Source organism: Astatotilapia calliptera, chromosome 14 (genome assembly GCF_964374335.1).
Source record: "Astatotilapia calliptera chromosome 14, fAstCal68.1, whole genome shotgun sequence".
Lineage (NCBI taxonomy): Eukaryota > Metazoa > Chordata > Actinopteri > Cichliformes > Cichlidae > Astatotilapia > Astatotilapia calliptera.
In genome coordinates this window covers 40,541,160-40,559,976 of record NC_137435.1, presented here as the reverse complement: position 1 = coordinate 40,559,976, position 18,817 = coordinate 40,541,160, and the positions used below count along the sequence as shown (strand labels likewise).

At 43.6% G+C, this 18,817-nt stretch overlaps 1 protein-coding gene across 1 annotated transcript; it reads right to left on the bottom strand.

Moving 5' to 3' along the window:
• Positions 1-2,789: 2,789 nt before the first annotated feature.
• On the bottom strand, positions 2,790-17,929 carry zbtb44 (zinc finger and BTB domain containing 44). The gene is made up of 6 exons (XM_026191918.2): positions 17,646-17,929; positions 10,455-11,554; positions 9,859-9,943; positions 9,227-9,378; positions 8,540-8,840; positions 2,790-4,170 (listed from the first exon to the last, which is right to left on the bottom strand). Exons 2-6 carry the CDS (start codon positions 11,518-11,520, stop codon positions 3,759-3,761), a joined length of 2,016 nt encoding a protein of 671 aa, XP_026047703.1. The 5' UTR covers positions 11,521-11,554; positions 17,646-17,929; the 3' UTR covers positions 2,790-3,758.
• Between the last annotated feature and the right edge of the window lie 888 nt (positions 17,930-18,817).

Genomic DNA, 18,817 nt, shown 5'->3' with positions numbered 1-18,817 from the left:
TACTTGTCTGTATCTGTGACTGCTTGATAACACAAAAATGTCCGTATATGTTCGACTTGTCTTGACGGGGTCCAGGTTAAGTGGACAGAGCCTGACAACGGCAGGGCCAACAACCCTGGCGTGTTACTCCACACACTCCGAAATAAATCCTCAAAGTTCAGTGACAATCTTTCTGACTTTGATTTTTTTTATTTACATTTTAAACTTTTACAAAACAACTATTTTTAAGAACAACAGGACTGCAAAGCCAGAACACTAGCAAAGATTGAGAACAACCATAAACTCTTAAATACAGAGTGGTCTCGTCAGTTTTTAACAGCCAACTGTGGAATATGATCCAGTTAAAACACTCAACACCACCACAAACGTCAGTTCCCCGGATACAGTGTGTGCAGGTTGCATTACTATCTGGGATGTTTTTGTACAGGTTCTCCAAACTACAGTTTAAATACAATATCAAAGACACAAAGTACAACAATCTGTCTCAAAGCAGGTTGTAATCAGGCTGCCTACAGTATAAAGAATATGCAACATAGTATGAGTGTATATACTGGATATTTATATATATACACACACATTGCAGACAGTCACAAAGTGAAGACTACCAAGGCCCCGCCCACTCCCAGGCTAAGCTGTTCTATTCACATTTAACAAGAATATCCAAAGATGCCATGAAACAGCAACCAGAATAGAAAAATCACCAAAAATATATATATATGCCATTATGAAGAGCTACCAGTTCGGGGGGTACTTTTTGTTTTTTATTATTTTCATACTTTTAAATAAATGGTATGGACTGGAAAACATATACAACATCAAGTGTACTCGTATAATCAAGATATCTTTTGAAACATTGCACATAAAAAAGGGATAACGTACAGAAAAGAAGAAGAGGGCATGCTGAACAACAGATCGGATGAAGAGTCGGCTACAAAATAAGGCCTTGACAGAACATACCACCAACTCAGCACATGCTCTCTTTCACGTCACGGAACGACACGAACATGCAGCCTTCCCAAACAAACACAGAGGAGCTGGACACAGCCAGTCGTTTCATGTCAAAGCTTACAGATGTTCACAGATCAAACGGGCTCGCTTTCATTCAGTCACATTAGATTGAAACAAAATGATACATTCTTATTTTCTTTTTCATATATTTATATTTTATATATATATATATATGTATATTTTTAAAAACGAAAACCTTTAAAACGACACCGGTCCATTTATTGCACACCATTGGTTCACAAAAATATTTTGGGCACTTTGCGTTTCGACAAACAGCAGCATTTCATTATAAAAAAGGTGATCTGAATACACACACCAACACAAGATGAAAAGCGTGACACACACGTGGAGAATAGAAAACTCTGTCTTTTTTTTTCAATTCTGAAATTGTGCAACTAGAGTTAATAGGTCCACTTACTAAGGCTAGCCTCTTCAACGCACAACATCATACAGTGTTGTAAAGGGCAGAACAGCAGGACCCCTCAGCTAAATAACATGGACCGCTTGAATGATTATCTCTTTCTTTTAATATGTGCAAGTACTGATTGCCACGGCAAATCCCCAATAAGAGAGAGAACATTTGGTCCTAGAGGAAAAAGCTCGGTTTGCACCCAGAGAAAAAGGGCAAATGGCACGACATTTAAAAAAGGGCTGAACGGATGGCACGGGGCGACACCGCTGCTTCTTAAGACGGCTCTGATTGGATTCTCAGCAGTATTCATCCTCACGTTTACAATCGAGCTCGTGCACCCTGCTGGAGTGAGCTGTTTGTACGACTTTTGGGGGCGCGTGTGAACGTAAGCACAGAACCCAGCTGCCGTCAGTAGCATTCGACTCAAAGTTCAGGCGCAACAGAATCACAAGCCCGTTGGCACAATGCGGGTAACAGAAAGTCTGACCCGAAAATCCACATTTAAAATAATCAGTAACACGAAGAACGGCCTGCGTGGGTAACATTTCCAAAGGTTCAACTCACGGTTAGCAGACGGGTTACTTCAAAACAACATTATCACATTAACACTCGACAGCCTCGTGATCACACTGGGTCACTCCTGCTTCCTGGGCTACAGTAACTGTACACTCACTGAGCAGTTTAACAGTTAATGTAAAAATACTCCTCGTTACTGTGACGTCACATATTAGTTTTAGAGTTCAGAGTCTCGACGTTAGCCAGCACAACGTTACAACATCAACAGGAGCAAAGTTTGATGTTTCTGATAAAACTCTGAAACACGAGCTTCTTTGTAGAGCCACAAAGAAGCTCGTGTATGTGCATTTGTATGTGACCAACATGACAGGCTGTATGTGACCAGCCTGTCATGTTGGTCACATACAAATGAATTGAATGCACCAAGGTCAACACCCATATATGTGAGTTGCTGCGTATTAACAAGCTTCCACAGTCGGCCCCCAGTGGCCGTTAGAGGAACTGCAGTTTTTAGCACTGCCACGTGTATCCATAAGCTGTTGTTACAAAGCTTATACAGTGGTCGTTGTTACAGGGGATGTAGCGGATGTGTGCCACTGTTTACGTGTTCCCAGTAAACTGCTCAGTGAGTGTTAATGGTAGTCAGGGAATCGTCCCCTTTGTAACAACTAGAAAGAAAAAAACTAAATCCTGGTTGAGCTCAGAGTCCCACAGAGCTGCAAAGAAAATCACGCTGTCAGTGTAACATCGCTCCAATAGTCAGGATGCAGTGTCCAACGCACCTGCTGAGCCACGTGAACATCTATCCAATGAACTGCCTTTGGAAAGAAGGCTGGGATGCTACATTGCCATATCACATTTGGGAATATATAATACTGCAGTCGTTGACGACAAAGTAACAATGTGATTTTTTCAGTCTCGATTTGTATCCATTTCGTTGGATTACAAAATAAAAGTCGCTCTAGTGCCGATCCAATCTTGAGATATTTGACGTCACGAAGTCTAAACAGGAAAATCGTATACTGCACAGATGTGTTCGGGAATACTTTGTCAAGTAATTTCAAAAAATGAAATGTGTTCATAGTGATCAAAGAAATGCACATACACACACCTGACATATCATTTCACAACAACCAACATTCACAGCATTCAAATAGTAAAACTACAGTACAAGCTATTGCAATATAGATAATATTGACATTTAACAGTTTGCCTATAGCAACGGCACTAAAGGAATAACACAGTCTCTGCCAATACAAACTAGCATCAGCACTACAAATGAATACAAACATTTTTTCCAAAGACTTGATTTGTCACTGTTGGCAAAGCAAAGAGCTTTTCTTTCTCTACACGGTACTTTGTTAAAATGGGAACTCTCAGGCACTTTCCAAAAGTAGAGCAAGGCTTCGATTTAACAGACCTCGAATTGGCTAAGACAGAAATGACTTTAGCTTGTGCTGCATTCACGTCATATGGGAAAAACAACCTTCCTCCTTTAAGTGACTCATAAAAAAACTTGGATTTCGAGCGAGATCTTCTGACCCACTGAAATCTCACATCAACAGTGAAGGTTTATGAAATATTATATTTGAAACAAAAACAACCCCACAACAACAACAACAGCTGACATTGAGTTGCTGGGTTTGGTGAGGTGTTCAGCATCTGCGTAGAGAAACGCCAGTCAGTCGAAGTATCAGAAAACTTCAATCGCAGCGTCCTGACAGTTTCACACGATGAGGCGGCAACATCCAGTCGTCCCAACCGATATTCCCATATGACATGACTGCAAAATAAGACATAATGGGCAAGTAGAAGACTCGAATCACTTTATGGTAATGGAAGCCACCTCCTTGGCCCGAGCATGTTGCTGCTGCTGCTGCTCTTCTTCAAACACCTCTGGGGAACTGCCACCAACGCTGTTGTCCATCTTGGTCTCCTCTGTCATGGGCGCCGTGTCATCGGCGTCCATCTTCGGGGAGGCTGGGGCTTCCAGGGGATCCAGGGGCTCAGGTGACAGGAAGCCAGAGGAACTCTCACAATTCTGGGTGGAGGAGGAGACCTGGGAGATGACGGGCATCTGCACTGAGGAGGAGGACGAGGCGGGGGTGGTGGTGGAAGCGGAGGTGCTGCCCGGGTAGACCGGATGATGCTGGGTCTCCTCCAGCTCGTACTGGACTCCCAGCGCCTCCTCCTCCTCCTGTACCTGGCTCAGGTAGTCGGGCACGAGGAAATCACTGCGTGGACCAAGAGAACACGTTAAGTTCCCCGTCACCCGACAATAACTGCACATGTGATTTTCACAAAAACACACTGTAAAATACTTGTATATACATATACTGTAATACACAGAACATATGTCCACGTGTCTCCCCATGGAGATGAGCTCTCTGTCACTGTGACCACCAGTAGACCAAAAATGCACCGATGACACTGCGGCTACTTTCGGGATGAGGTCTGGGTATTTATAGACTTTATCCCGATGGTAACACCGAGCCAACGGAGGAGACTATCGAGGGGCAGTGGGTCTGCAGCCAACAGAGCTGAAAAACCTGAAACTAATCTCCAACAAGTTCTATTAATATTTAAGTTAAAGATTTATCCCACTGTGCTGCCGTTAGTCCTCTATGTGGAACAAGACCACTCTCCCTCTTCTGATTGGTGGCTGCTCGGAAACAGACGATTTGAAGAGAGAGCCGTGTGCCTGAGACGACCACGTTAGGGTTAGGGATTGTCTGTGCAACAGCACAAACAGCTCGGTTTAAAACCTGTCCGTGATGGTCCGAAGCCTGAGCTTTGGAGTACTGTGCAGAAGTCTTGAGCCACCCTCAGGCTGACTTTTTTCTGTGCCGCTTCTTTTGGTTATTATTGAGCTGAATCATTCCAGCGTTAAAAGGCCCAAACTCAACAGATGAATCAGTGCTAACACCCAGGGACCAGTTTAGGCACTTATAGATAGGCTGCTAGAGCCTATCAGTGAAACATGTTTGAGTCAGTGGTGTTGAGGAGTTTGCCATAATTGATGGAACCATAAATGCAGAAAAGCACCATCAGATTTTATCCACCATGTGGAAAGCCTCTGCTCGGCAGCAGCGTCGTTCTTCAGCGTGACAAAGATCCTGCCAATGCAGTAAAAGCTTAGACAAACCACACCGAGGACCAGTGGGAGCCCAGAGCTCCGTGAAGCAGTGTGGGATCATCTTCAGAGAGCAGGGAACGAAATGCAGTCAAAATAAGAGCTTTGGGATGTCCTTCCAGAAGAATGGAGAAATGTTCCTGAAGCTCAGCAAGTCACTGTAACAATCTCCTATTTTCCTAGCAGAAAAGATATATAAAGAAATCTGCTCAAGACTTTTGCACAGTACATCAAACTCCTTTGAAACTTTGTCCACCTTCAGCATCCAGATAACCAGGAAACTCATAATCGGGCCGCTAAAAGCTAAAAGCTACTTCACATGTTCCATCATCAGGGTCACACGTGTAAGGTCTGTTGCTTGTATTTCTTTCACATGGTAGCAGATTGAAAACGTCTTCAGGGGTAACTTTCAGTATTTTACAACTGAAAGAAAAACATCGTAAACTGTTGCAGCTCCTGAGCGTTTGGAAACAGACGGCGTCATCGCCCTCTCTTTAGGTAAACGTTGGCGTGATTGGCTCTCCCTCATAAACACTGGGTTTAAACAGCGACGGCGTGCCTGAGACGACCATATTTACTGACATCATACTGAGCCAAAAGTGGAAAAACTGTCAGAAACTAAATGTTTAGAGCAACCCAAAGCCTGAGGCTTCAGCTTAATTGCACAATCACTGTACAGTAAATATAACGCAGACAGTAAAACAGGGATAACAGGCCTTCTATGACAGCACGCTCTATCGTAAATAAGGAAACATGTTTAGAGTGTTTTTCTGTAGTTACAGCATAGTTTAAATTTGTTAATAAATTCATCATCTTTGTGATGCACCTTCATCTGACTCAGTCATTGGTGTAATAACAGCACTGATTCAGTGTGTGGGATTGGTGGACTCATCCTTTACATGAACGATTGGTACAGGCAAACATACGAGATACTGCTGCTGCCTGAGCCAAAGTGACACCGAGCTTTCATCACATGGTTTCCATGGATGTTCTTTCAAACGTGTCAGTGCCGTCAATCTTGCAGCTGCACATGTGCAGACTGTCAAACTACGGCTGCCGCAAATTATTATTTTGATAGTCGACTAATCAGATCGTGCATCCATTGGATGTTAAAATTACAGCTGACTGCACCAGCAGCATCTGCTCTATCATCAGCTTACAGCTGGAAGTGTTTAAGGTGCTCACTAAAAATAAAAACAGATGATAGTTTATTAACTTTTAATGAAGTTTGCAGATTGTTTCGGTGAAGTTGGATAAACTCCTTGCTATCTAAAATATATCAGGACACTGGAGTAAAGTCTCGACCGTCTCACACTGTTGTCAGTTTGATGTTTATTCAGCTGTGTGAAAACTTTAATCTCAGCCAAACCGATTTACTCAGGAACAAATAAAACACTGAAAAAGCCAAACAGTAACATTTTTAAGTTATCTTAAATTTGCCGTTCTCGCCGGCTCGAGTGACCCTCGACCTCTCGGCTAGCTTTCGAGCTGGTGGGTAACAGACGTCTCTGAAAACGTTGGAGCACTTTTGCAAATATGCGATGTCTCGATAAATCGAGCAGATATTTGAGGTTTACACAGCTACACTCTCGCCTGAAAATATGTTAAAAGTTTATTTTGTGACCCAGAAAGATTAATAAGAGTAATATTAAAGCTAACTAGCTGATGATGAAAACAAATAACCTCCTAGATTTGGTTAAAGAAGCAGAGATGACAAAGGCACCACACACAGTACCTGCAACAGTACGCTATAGTTTCTCAGGCGTGCTTATTACTACGAGTTATAATTTGGACAGTTACTCTGTGTGTTAAGGAAACTCAGTAAGTTCTTGTTTGTACTCTCGATACTTCACTTCATCCTCTTACTTCTGGAAATCTTTCAGTCAGAGCTGAAACAAATTTGAGGTATTTGTAATTTCCTCTCAGTGGTGAATGTTAAAGAAACAGTTTGACATTTTGGGAAATGTCTCCACTCACTTTCTTTACTGACACTTAAATGAAAAGCTTGAGACCATTCGTGTGCAGTAAATGCAACGCTACAGCCAGGAACTGTTTGCTTAGTGTGGCATAAGCTGGGCCAGTCGAACGGTAACTAAACTACCAGCAGCGTTTTCCAAAGTGAGCTGGTGATGAACTCCAACCGGAGCCTGCAGCAGCTGGGGGACTGGTTCCTCTGCTGCTACACCCAGCTCACAAGGCTACTATTATTAGCATCCCACCTAGGGCTGCCACGATTAGTCGACTAGTCACAATTATGTCGACTATCAAAATCGTTGATTTAAGAGTGTAATAACGGACTGAAACAGAAGATGGCAGCACTGCATCTACAAGGACGCCAGCTGCCGTTAAACACCAAAGAAGAAGAAGAAGCTGTGTCTGGTATCGTAGCTGTGTCCAAATTCAGAGGACACATCCTCCTGCGGCTGCATTTGTAAGCCAATGATGCCACAGCGACGCGACAAAGGATGTCCAAATTCAAAGACTCCTCCAAATGCGGCCGACAAATGGCAGAATTCACAGCGCAGCTCAGCCAGTTCCAGTTTCCAACAATGGCGGCAGCTACTTAGTTTTAATATTACTCTTATTATGAATGTTGTTGTTTGGCTTTTTCAGTGTTTTATTTGTTGCTGAGTAAATCGGTTTGGCTGAGATTAAAGTTTTTACACAGCTGAATAAACATCAGCAGACAGCTGATCATCAGAAGTGTGAGACGGTCGAGACTTTACTCCAGTGTCCTGTTATATTTTAGATAGCAAGGAGTTTATTAAACTTCACTGAAACAATCTGCAAATTTCATTAAAAGTTAATAAACTATCATCTGTTTTCATTTTTAGTGAGCACCTTAAACACTTCCAGCTGTAAGCTAATGATAGAGCAGATGCTGCTGGTGCAGTCAGCTGGACGTTTTACGTCCAATGGATCTGATTAGTTGAGTATCAGAATAATAATTTGTGGCAGCCCCATCTACAAGCATATGCATGTAATTGAATGACTGTTGTTTATTCAAAGAGAAACTTGAAATGATATTCTCTGTTTTATTTCATGGGACCAGTTACGGGGCACGACTCCCAGTTTTCCCATGTTTTGAATCATGTGGAAAAGGGTTTCCACACCTGCCACAGCACACAGTGCTCACAGCAGTGACCGAAACAAACAGAGGCCAAAGTGCTGTGGACAAGGCCTCATTATCAGTATTCACATTTACACCACAGTTATCAGAGCGGTCATGACGTTTTCATTCAACTCATCAGATAATCCTTATTCCCAAAATATAAAACAATTGTGTCAAAGCAGTTAAAGTTCCCCAGTAAATACAGACACCCTTGATCTAAGCATTCAAATCATCTGAAAAACAGTTGTACAAAGCCAAAGTCACGACAACGAGCCTTCTGTTAGAATCTAAACTCAACTTTTTTCTCATCCAGGTGAGATCTGAGTAAAGATGGGGGCGGCGCCCCCGGACTCCTCACCTGCTCTGGAAGTAGTTTGCTAGTTCGGATGCCTCATGGTTCAGACTCCTCAGGTGTACAATTAAATTGCCAGAGTTGGTGAACATGGCGCCGCACGTTTTGCACTCATAAATCCGCGGCTTGCGGATTATGTGTCGGGAGACCCTCATGTGGTGCTTATATTCACCGAAGGACGTGAATGTGGCGCTACAAATCTGGCACCGGAAACAGCGTTTACCTTCGTGCTTCAGCCGATGCATCTTTAGGGAGTAGGCCCGTGTGAACTTTTTCCCACAGCGGTCACACTGGAAAGGTTTAATGCCTGGAAAAAGAGACAAAACCACGCTTGCTGATCTGTACATTAGCATTACACAAGTGTTTGTGTCCACGCGTGTGAGATCACAAAAAGCCTTTGCTAAGGTTTTTTAGATCAGAGTCTCCTTGAAAGTCTCCTTTGTTTCCTGAGGCATTTACAAGAGCAGCAACTTGTATCGTTTAACCTTTTTATTAAAATCTTCATTAGCAACTTCACAACCGAGAAATGTATTAACCCAGTTGTTCTTCTTGTCTCCAAGTAAAAAGACAACGTCTCAAAAAATGTCTCAGAAAACAAAGGCTGCAACATTTTTGTTTACTTCAGAGGGGCGTGGTGCTGCGCAGTCATATATGAAGAATCTTGTGATGCACCTGCTTTCATATCTCACCTACCGGAGTGTATGAGCATGTGCTGTTTCAGGTTTTGAATGCGTGTGAACCGGACTCCGCAGGTCGGACACTGAAAGGGCCGGTCAGGGCCGTTGGTGCCAGGCCGTGTTGAAGGACTGATGTAGAGATGGTACGGATACTGAATACCTTCCAACCTGAAACACAAACAGAGGACTAGTCATTGATGCAGTCCAGTCCCAGTCTACAGTATAGAGCTCTAATCTGTCATCAAAATGCCCTTCTTCTATTTTAACAGTGTTGACAGCGGATCAGGGTAACAACTCGACATGCACGACGTAGCATAAGTGTGAGCATGAACAAGCATGTGCGTGCACCTACAAGTACCGTTGTTGCATCTGCTGGTTATAATATAAGGAGTTAACAGAAAGCACGACCCTAACCAAGTATATATGTGTTTATATGTGTCGTGTGATTAGTGACGACAGCGATGTGCGCCACACTGAGGAGCGTGCTAACACGCATCACACAACGACCATTCTTTAGATTACCGTGCAAACACGACGTCTTTATTATCTAACCAGGTGTGGCCCAGACGTTCAGTCGCGAGAGCCGCGTCTATATGTTCTTTCCTACTTTATGATTGGTTCACAGCGAGTTTCAACAAATCACGATACCTCTCATCATCTTCCGCATGTCCTCCAGCGTTAGAGGTGCTCTGCATTGACGGTAAGCCCTCTGACACGCCCTCATCCATCGAGCCTGGGAAGACGGAGGGAAGAAAATGACTCACGGTAGCTGTCGACTGAAAATAAAGCCTAAAGCATGACATCTTGGACACGGTTAGACTAATACACTCTTTGAAGGCTAATCCCCTGCTTCGGGATTGATGCTGCTGGATAACAAAGCACTGTGCCACTAAACAGTTTAGGAAAAAATGACGAATGTTTCCATTTCCTCTTTTTATTTATGGAAAGGCAGAAAAGCCTTTCAAGCTGAATTTGGACCAGTGGACAATAAAACTTTCCACTGAGACAATACAAATAAAAATCCAGTGGGTGGGGAGGCAGCTCTGGGAGCAGGGCGAGGCAGGTTTGACTGCACACTTTGCAAAGCAGCGCCGTCTTAAGTGGGTCAGGACACAGCCCTGTTACACCAGTGAGAAACACAATATGCACATCGAAGTTTTATCTAAGCCGAACGTTTTAACCAAATATAATCGGCGCACATATGATACAACAATGCACCGTGAAGGTAGGACAAAGACGGTCACCTATGGAGGAGGACTGTGGACTGATGAGGAGCTCCTCTTGGACCTGTTCGCTCCCCGGCACCGTCTGCTGGTCACTCAGCGAGCTCTGAGAGGCACTGACTGGCTGTGATGATGCTTCCTGGACCTCTTCGTCACTGAGACGCTCCACCTTCACCCTTACATCTTCCTCCTCCGCTGCGACAGGTGAAGACACCGTCTTTGAGCTCTCGCACGTTAGGAAGTCGCTGAGCCGACGGCCAACCACTACCTCCGAGGTCCCCGGGGTTCCCTGCTCCAAACAGCGAGGGCTCTCCGGCAGCTTCGATTTGTCCGAGTGAAACCTCCGGTCGATACCGAAAGGGAAAGTCCAGGGGAAGGCCAGGGAGGACTCCACGGGCTGGGCTGCGCTGTCTGAGAACGAGGGCGATGGGTTGGGGATCTGAGGGGAGGTGGTGACCATCTGTGTAGTGCATTTGAGCGGACTCTCGGGGGAAGCCATCGACACAAAGCTTTTGCGTTTCCTTCGCGATTCGCGGCAGATGGGAACATTTCTTTCCATCACGCTGCAATCGGAAGACACCGGCGACACGCTGCCATCCAGCGGTGTCAGGGCACAGTTTGACGAGGCGCTCTCCGGTGCCGATTCGTGAGGTTTATCCGCTCCCATGTTGTTGTTGTTATTGTTGTTACCCGGAGTCCACAGAATACTTGACTTCATGAACTCCGAACACGTACTAGCCACAGCAAACATCTGCATGTAACTGGCAGCTGCCAGGACGTCGATGATATTCTCCGTGCTGATGGAAAGAGTCGACGTGTAGGCGTACTCCAGCAGGGGAGCGAAACCGCTAACCGTCACGTGGTGAAGGTCCAACACAAACTTGTCCTCCTCCTCTGGCCGGCCCACCAGTTTGGAGCGGAAGAATTCACTGCAGCAGGCCAGAACCACTTTGTGGGCCAGGAAGAGCTTGTCTTGGACTCGGATGGTGACATCGCATAAATGACCCTCGTTGCGCAAAGCGTTGAGCTTCTCGAGCATCTCCTGGCTGTGCGAGGTCGAGCTGTGGGTGAAGGTTTTCACCCCCATGTTGGAATTCCTCTTTATCCCAAGGATGCGTGTCCTGCAGAGACAAAAAGCCATAAATAAATGCCTCCGTTTGGAAAAGAGTAGTGTTACCGCGCCAGTCCTTTCTACCGGTAAAAGAAACAGATCGCTGTGAATGAACATATACTTTGGATATTCTCCAAGATCCTTTTTAAACCTTAACCAAACAATGTAAAAATGATATACCGTATAGCTGCTGGTCAGGTGCACGACTAATTACACATGTCTGTGGATTTTAGACTTTTGACAGATAAAACAAGGAATCTGGTTAAAGGGCTGCTACTTCAGGAGCTCTGAGTCTACAGGTACCAGTTTCTCACATATTCACACACTCCAGGCAACGCATGAGGAGAAGCTCTGGTTCTGTATCAGCACGAGGACACTGACAAGCAGACTGGGAGGGTCAGGGATCAAACCACCGGCCTCCTGAGCCACAGAGAAAATAGAAAAACACTCATGAAAAGATTTTCCTTTCTTGTATTCACTTTATGACACAAAGCTGTTGTTTATTATAAATCAGTTATAACTCAATCACACCACATTCCCTCACAGCAGCTCAAATTAAATCACTGTTCAGTTCAGCTCAGGCCAAGACGGCTAAAACTGATTTTCTTTCTACAAGCTGTTGCATTTGGTCCGGGTCGGAGACCAGTTAGGCTCTTCTGTTGGCTGTTAGCTTCAGCAGGTGTAGCCGTGAGCTCGCTGCCGCCCGGGAGTGTCTTCGCCTGCTCTGTATTCACAGACATCCTTTGGTGGAGGTTCAGTTCTGTAGGTGTGCAAGGATTAGCTTTCCTTCCAACACAGATCAGAAACAGCGAGAGTCAGGGCTTATCTCGCCTTCGTGTTCACTGCCCTCCTCCCCAACTTTCTGACACGTATCTGGTTTTCACTTCACTTAAATCAGCAATCAACAGAAAAACACTGTAAACAGACACATTTTAGGAGCTGAGGAAGTGCATGACCTCAATGAAATGAATGAGGTTAGATTACAGCACCAACCAAAATATCACCATCCTCATGTAGTTGCTGTTATACTATAAACTATACTTTTGATTGTTGCAGCAGTATGTCATTACTCATGGCTATGATGACTACTGAATAGTTGTTTTATATGTAGTCATCAGGCTGTCTCTGCTGCTGTTACACTTCCAAAGGACTAGGCTGGGTTTTAATAATCGACAGTAACAGTAAATGAGAGCAGGAGCACAGACTCTGCACAGAGACGTAAACACAAAGCTCGGACCCGCCGACGCATCAGAATCAGTGAGATGTGACTTTCTCACCGACGGCACGGGCACGGTCGGGGCTGAAAGCCGACAGCTCGCTGACTCTGATGTGTCGGCGGGTCGAGCTTTGTGTTCACGCCCTTTTTTCACTGATTCTAAAGCTGTTAGTTTGATGTCTCTCCAAACAATATTGACCGAACCAGCAGCCAAAGAAGATCCAAACTACGCTTCACATAAACATCGTCATGGATTCTCTGACTTTTACTGTTTTGCTTCCACCAGGATAAAATCTCACTTCATGCACAGCTCTCTCTCTCTCTCTCTCTCTCTCTCTCTCGAACAGTTTCCCGTCTAAAAATCTGTTTTCTTCATTATTCGCTTGCTTGTTACGCACAAGTCTGCCGTTGTTTACAGGCTGTCAGCCGCTGTTTTTTTTTCTTTTACTTACTTCCGAAAAGAAAACCTCATTTCTGCTGTTCAATACTGAACAAATTTATACTTTTTAAAATTGTGCAAAATGCAAAACGCTGTGTCTGTAATAAAACTGCTGTAACTTCAGAGGTGATGTTCATATGTTGATTAATGGTTTTCTTTCGTTTTTGATCTACTGCAGAATATTTTTATAAAATCCCAGAACAGGAAAATCACCTTCATGTGTTTCTGTTTTATCTTCAGCTACTTTGACACAAAGGCCTCGCTGTGATGCTCACACCTTTGATAAAGTCTGGAAAGTGTCAGCTTCCTTCTTATAGATACAAAAATATGTAAATGTACAGATCTGAATTATAATATTTCTGACTGTGTGAGGCAAAATTTCCCAGATTCAAATCGAATTGAATCGATTCTAGAAATCAGTGGCGATACCCAGCCCTACAGAGGACCAGTAGAAGATGACACATTAGTGTGTCACACCACATCACTATGTCTTAAAATGACAGTGTGTGTGACGACCAAAGAAGAACGATGCAGAATGAATAATGTGACAACTTCAAAAAGTAATCGCACTTCAATTTGAACACCAAGAAGCAACAGGACATTGAAGACATTTTAAGAGGCTGTTTTGTCTTTATTTTAGTTTGAGACTTTTCTACTGACCCAAACTTTACATGATTATTCTTTAAATCATTGTCAATGTGTCAAATCCAGGCCGAGCTGTCAAAGACTCGGGTGTGGAATCACTGACTTACTCAACAATCAGAAGTACAGAAACAAAACGAGGGGTCAAATATTACCCTGCAAGACATGACGTCGAGAGCAGAGACAGAGGGGGACAGGCAAGTGCTCGATGTTCAGAGGACAGTGGATAAAGGTAGAGAGGAATACAACGAGGTGCTTTCTGAGGGGAAGGTGAAGGGGGGCTGAAAGCAGGCAGGGGTAGGAACGCAGAGGACCAAATGCCAAGTTATGTAACAACAATCAAAGCAGATGCGCGGCGATGCGAGCCAGACCCATGTGGAGGCCAGCGCACTGCAGGACGCTCGAGCAGCTGTCTGCGAGACGTGGATTCTCTGAGGCATGAGATTTTCCATCAAACAAAAGCTCGAGTGAAGGGGCTCTCACAGGGAGAGCGCACTCTCCTTCACACGGCCTCACCAAAGGAAAATACTCTTGGGCCATGTTGGCCCAGTAAAGGCAAAGTGAATTATAGATTTGGGCTGCGGTGGTGCAACAGGAGTCTGAACCAGCAAACAGAGCATATTAGAAAACGAGCTTTAATTCCACCACGAGGTTAGACTCCTGTCTGAAGAAGAGATTTCTGTTAACCTGTTCAAATCAATGTTCTTTAACATGAAGCTGAGATGGCAAACAGACATTTCACAAGAAAAAAGGCTGATTCGAGGGAATCATGGAGCTCCGGAGTGCAAGGACCTCTACTTCTTCTTTATATATTTATATTTGCATTGCTGTGCATTTACCTATGAAGTCAGACGACACAAATCCTTTTCAAGAGTGAATTCAAAATACCAGACAATATTTTTTTCATTCAGATGCAGAAAAATAAAACGTTTGTTACGCACTCTTATTTATTTACAGTCTGCGTGACTCTGCTTGAATCCGCTGGTTGTTCTCTTTGCAGCATTCACAGTACGTGTTTTCAACAGCGACGCTGCACAATCCTCTTTGGTGGGCAAACTAGGCAATTTGGACACCCACAACATGGTTGAAGGGTGTCTCTACATTTTAAATTCTTCATTCAACTGTTGTTGTAAATGCAAATAATTGGCAAATAATGTCAGCAATAAATTGGTCAGGTTTCACAACAGGCATGTCTTAAATCTGTGCAATGTTGCTAAAATGAGAAATATCCTGTTTCAGATTTTCAGGTTCTGTGACTGTAAGTCATTAGCCAATGATCAAGTGGAAAACACCACAGCTGACCAACGTTTATAAAACAGGCTTCATTTTTTATTTAGTGTGATGTCACTCATAATGGGTGACGAACATAAGAAAGCCTTTTCACCCCGACACACTTCTGTAAGACTGGGAGTCTCTTAACAATCACACCTGTTGCCACCTGGTGGCCTTCAGATTGCAGGATGGTGGAAGCTATGTCCATCTTTCTTACCGTCTAGATAAAAAACAAGAGAGAAGATGTATTTGAAGAAAAGAAATAATTGCATCGACTATTCAACTTTCCACGCCCAAGTTATTCCAAAACGTGTGCAGAAAAATCAATAACAAATGTTATTCCTCCACATATGCAGCATCTGCTGCTAACTCATGATATTACCCGCCTCGTCAAACTTTCCTCTGACAGAGACACTGAAAGAATTTTGAAGTGAAATTCATGGGAGAATCCTGTAACGTCCAGAGGAACAAAGCCTTTTAAAGTGCACGGGCACTTGGTAAACTTCTGGCTGCTCGCTTATTCACAAGAGATTTTTTTTCTTAACACCAGGAGCTCTTCCTCACTTTGTGTCCTCCTGTGATCAGACCAAGGCCCTTTCACTCATTAGAGGACTATTTAAATCACTATGGAGTAGGGCTGCACGATTTTGCATAAAATGAGAATCACGATTTTTTGGCTTAGAATTGAGATCACGATTCTCTCACGATTCTCTTTTCCAGTATAAATATTTATTGCACTTAGTAACTCCACATCAACTTCGTAACAGTTGAGACTGAACATAAAAACAATAAATAAACATAAAAACAACAAATGTCTCACATTTTGTCGTTGCCGTAAAATGTTGTACTGCTTGAAATTCCGTCTCCACCGTTGCTCGACGCTGCGTGTACAGAGCAGGTAGTGCAACAATAGAAAAATAGTTGCGGGACGGCACTGTGCAGCATTTGTCTAGGGTGTTGATCGTTTTCCTAAATCCCTCGTTTTGCACAGTGTTGATGGGAGCCATATCTTTGGTCAGGTGATAAGTGATAGCCTCCGTAATGTCTTTGTGCCTGCGGGAGTTCGACGTGTATAGGGAAGCGCTTGACCGGGACGGATTTTCTCCTGTCACTTTCTCGTCATCCCTGACGTGCTCTCCGTTGTTTTTTCCTGCTAATTTTAGCATCACACAGCACAGCTTCTGTATCGTGGTATAAGGCTCCGCCCTCGTCATTTGTTGAGCAGGAAGCCTGAGCGCTTGTTTTCATGCAGAGTACGTCCCGGATCAAAATGCGGTACAGTCGTCGTCGTCTTTTTTTCTTTTTTTTTTTAATCGTTGTCATTTGGAAATGAGATCGCACAAAAGTATGAATCGAGATCGCGATTTTCTAACGATTAATCGTGCAGCCCTACTATGGAGGCACTCTAAAGTTAATTTAGAGAACATTTCAAAATGACTTGTTGAACACTCCACAATAACGTTGATCCTCATGTTAAGTTCAAACATTAGGTTTGACACTCTGAAAGAGATTTTTATTTTTAACACAAATTCTGGAGGAAAAATGCATAAATATACTTCTTTGTAACAGCTACTTAAAAGTGAGCATGATTGTTTCCCACATTAGTTTATTAGCAGGTGAATAATAAGACAAATAAGCTTGCATGCAACTGATTAAATAATGACTATATGACAGACGACAGGGTCGAGGGGGCGTGGCCTTCATCCTGTACTTATACTAATTGCATTGCATGAAGACAAAGTGAGCAAAGTGCAGGACTATAACAGCAGAAAGCTGAGAATGTGAATAAAACAAACAAACAAAGAACGACTGTGTGTGTGTGTTTCGAGTGTGTGTGCATCTCAGTTTCAAGTGGACAAGATGCTCCGTGAACATGATTGCAACAACAATCACAGTTTAGCAAACACTAGCTAACGGTGTCAAACAGACGCCGAGTTTGCCAGGAGGCGATTTGAATTTTCAAAATAAAAGCCAAACGAACCTGACAAATCATTTGAAGCAAATGGGGCACGTTAATGTGTGACAGTTACTGGTGTCGTTCAACGGGTTTAAAACACAGTTGTTACCTACAACTTGCACGACGTAAAGTGATTATTTCTATTATATGACTATAATAGCCATTTATACTAGTCATCATTTATATTCATGTGTTATTCACAACTATTGCTGGTAGACCTGTGGTGTTTTTTTAAGTTAGCTTTCTGAACTGCACTGCAGTCTGAGATTTTACCAATCTGCATAAATACTAAGACAGAAATATACAAAATAAGAGAACATTTTTAATTGACTTCATTTATTTTGAAGCCGACGTATTCCCATTTCCGTTTTGACCGCAGACTAGCCGCTGCACTTTGACGCAGCTGCTCCACGGGAGCTAACTGGCATTAGCTGCCAAGCTAGCGATAGCTGAGACAACACGGCGCTCTTAGTTGGTTTGTCTGTCGTTTTCAGTGTCGAGAAAGCAACACAACCAGACAGGAATATACACACCACGGTTAGCGTTATCAGGCACAGCGGACGAAGGTAGTTTACCTTCTCGGGTGAGGCCTGTGATAACGGATGGGCCTCGGGTCGCAAACAGCTCAGCTGACAAAGCAGTTGGAGACAGCGGTGTGCCCTGCCGCTCTTCTCCGCTCCCTTCACATTCCTCGCTCTTCCAGCAGTTGTCAGCCTGCCAGCCGCCAAAAGTCGCGCTTTAATTAAGGCTCACATGAATTCACATTACAGCAGGCTGGTGTTAAAAGTTGCCGAGGTGCAGTTTTTACCCCTTTGTGCTCCCCGCTGTCCTTTCTGCGCTGTATTTGTACCCCCACAATGCAACGCGCATCTCCCACTGTACTGTACAGTACTGTCAGAAACAGGAAGTCTCACATTAAGCTGTGTACGCACACCTCGGGGCAGCTTGGGGGTCCCCACTGTTTGTATGCATTTGTGTGAAGTTTATATTTTCTCTATAGAGATGTTCATAGAATCACAGCATGTGCAAATCTGCTGTATTTGTACATTTTCTCGTCTTTATATTATCACATCTATTATTTAAAGTAATTTGATAATCTTTTACTTACAATCTGTGATTTTAACTCTTCTAAATCCTTTTATATTACAACATCCTGTGTTTCTTGATGCCTCTATTTATTGTAACTTTTAAATAAAATGATGGTGTGCAGTTCAGGAGCTCCTGTTAACCATGTAAACCTCTGACTTTCAGTATAACTCGGGGTCATGCCACCTGCAGAAATACTCTTAATGAATCTGCAGTGGTTGGACATTAGTGATGGGCAGGAGTATTACAGTGGGTGATTTTATGGAGTCGGAGAAAAGTCTTCTGTATCTGAATAAGACTAGAGATGAAGTAAGAGGACAGCTGCACAACTGGTGAATATCTTGGGACAGGATGTTGATGTGGTGGAAGAGTACATAGACCGACAACAGGCTAAACTCCGAGGAAGCTGAGGTGCTTCGGTCTGTGCAGCACAGTACAGGAGATTTTCTATCAGTCACTTGTGGCTAGTTCAGTATACTTTGCTGGGGGGAAGCTGGTGAAGAGCACTGGATCATCTGAGCTCTGGTGAAGAGGATAATCCTGACCACCTTCTGCAATGCAATATAGCATTTTGGCTGAGGTCCATTTTCCCAGTAATGCCAGAAAAAAAGCAGAAATAATAATAATAATAAATCATTTGAACTGGTGTAAGACGATAATT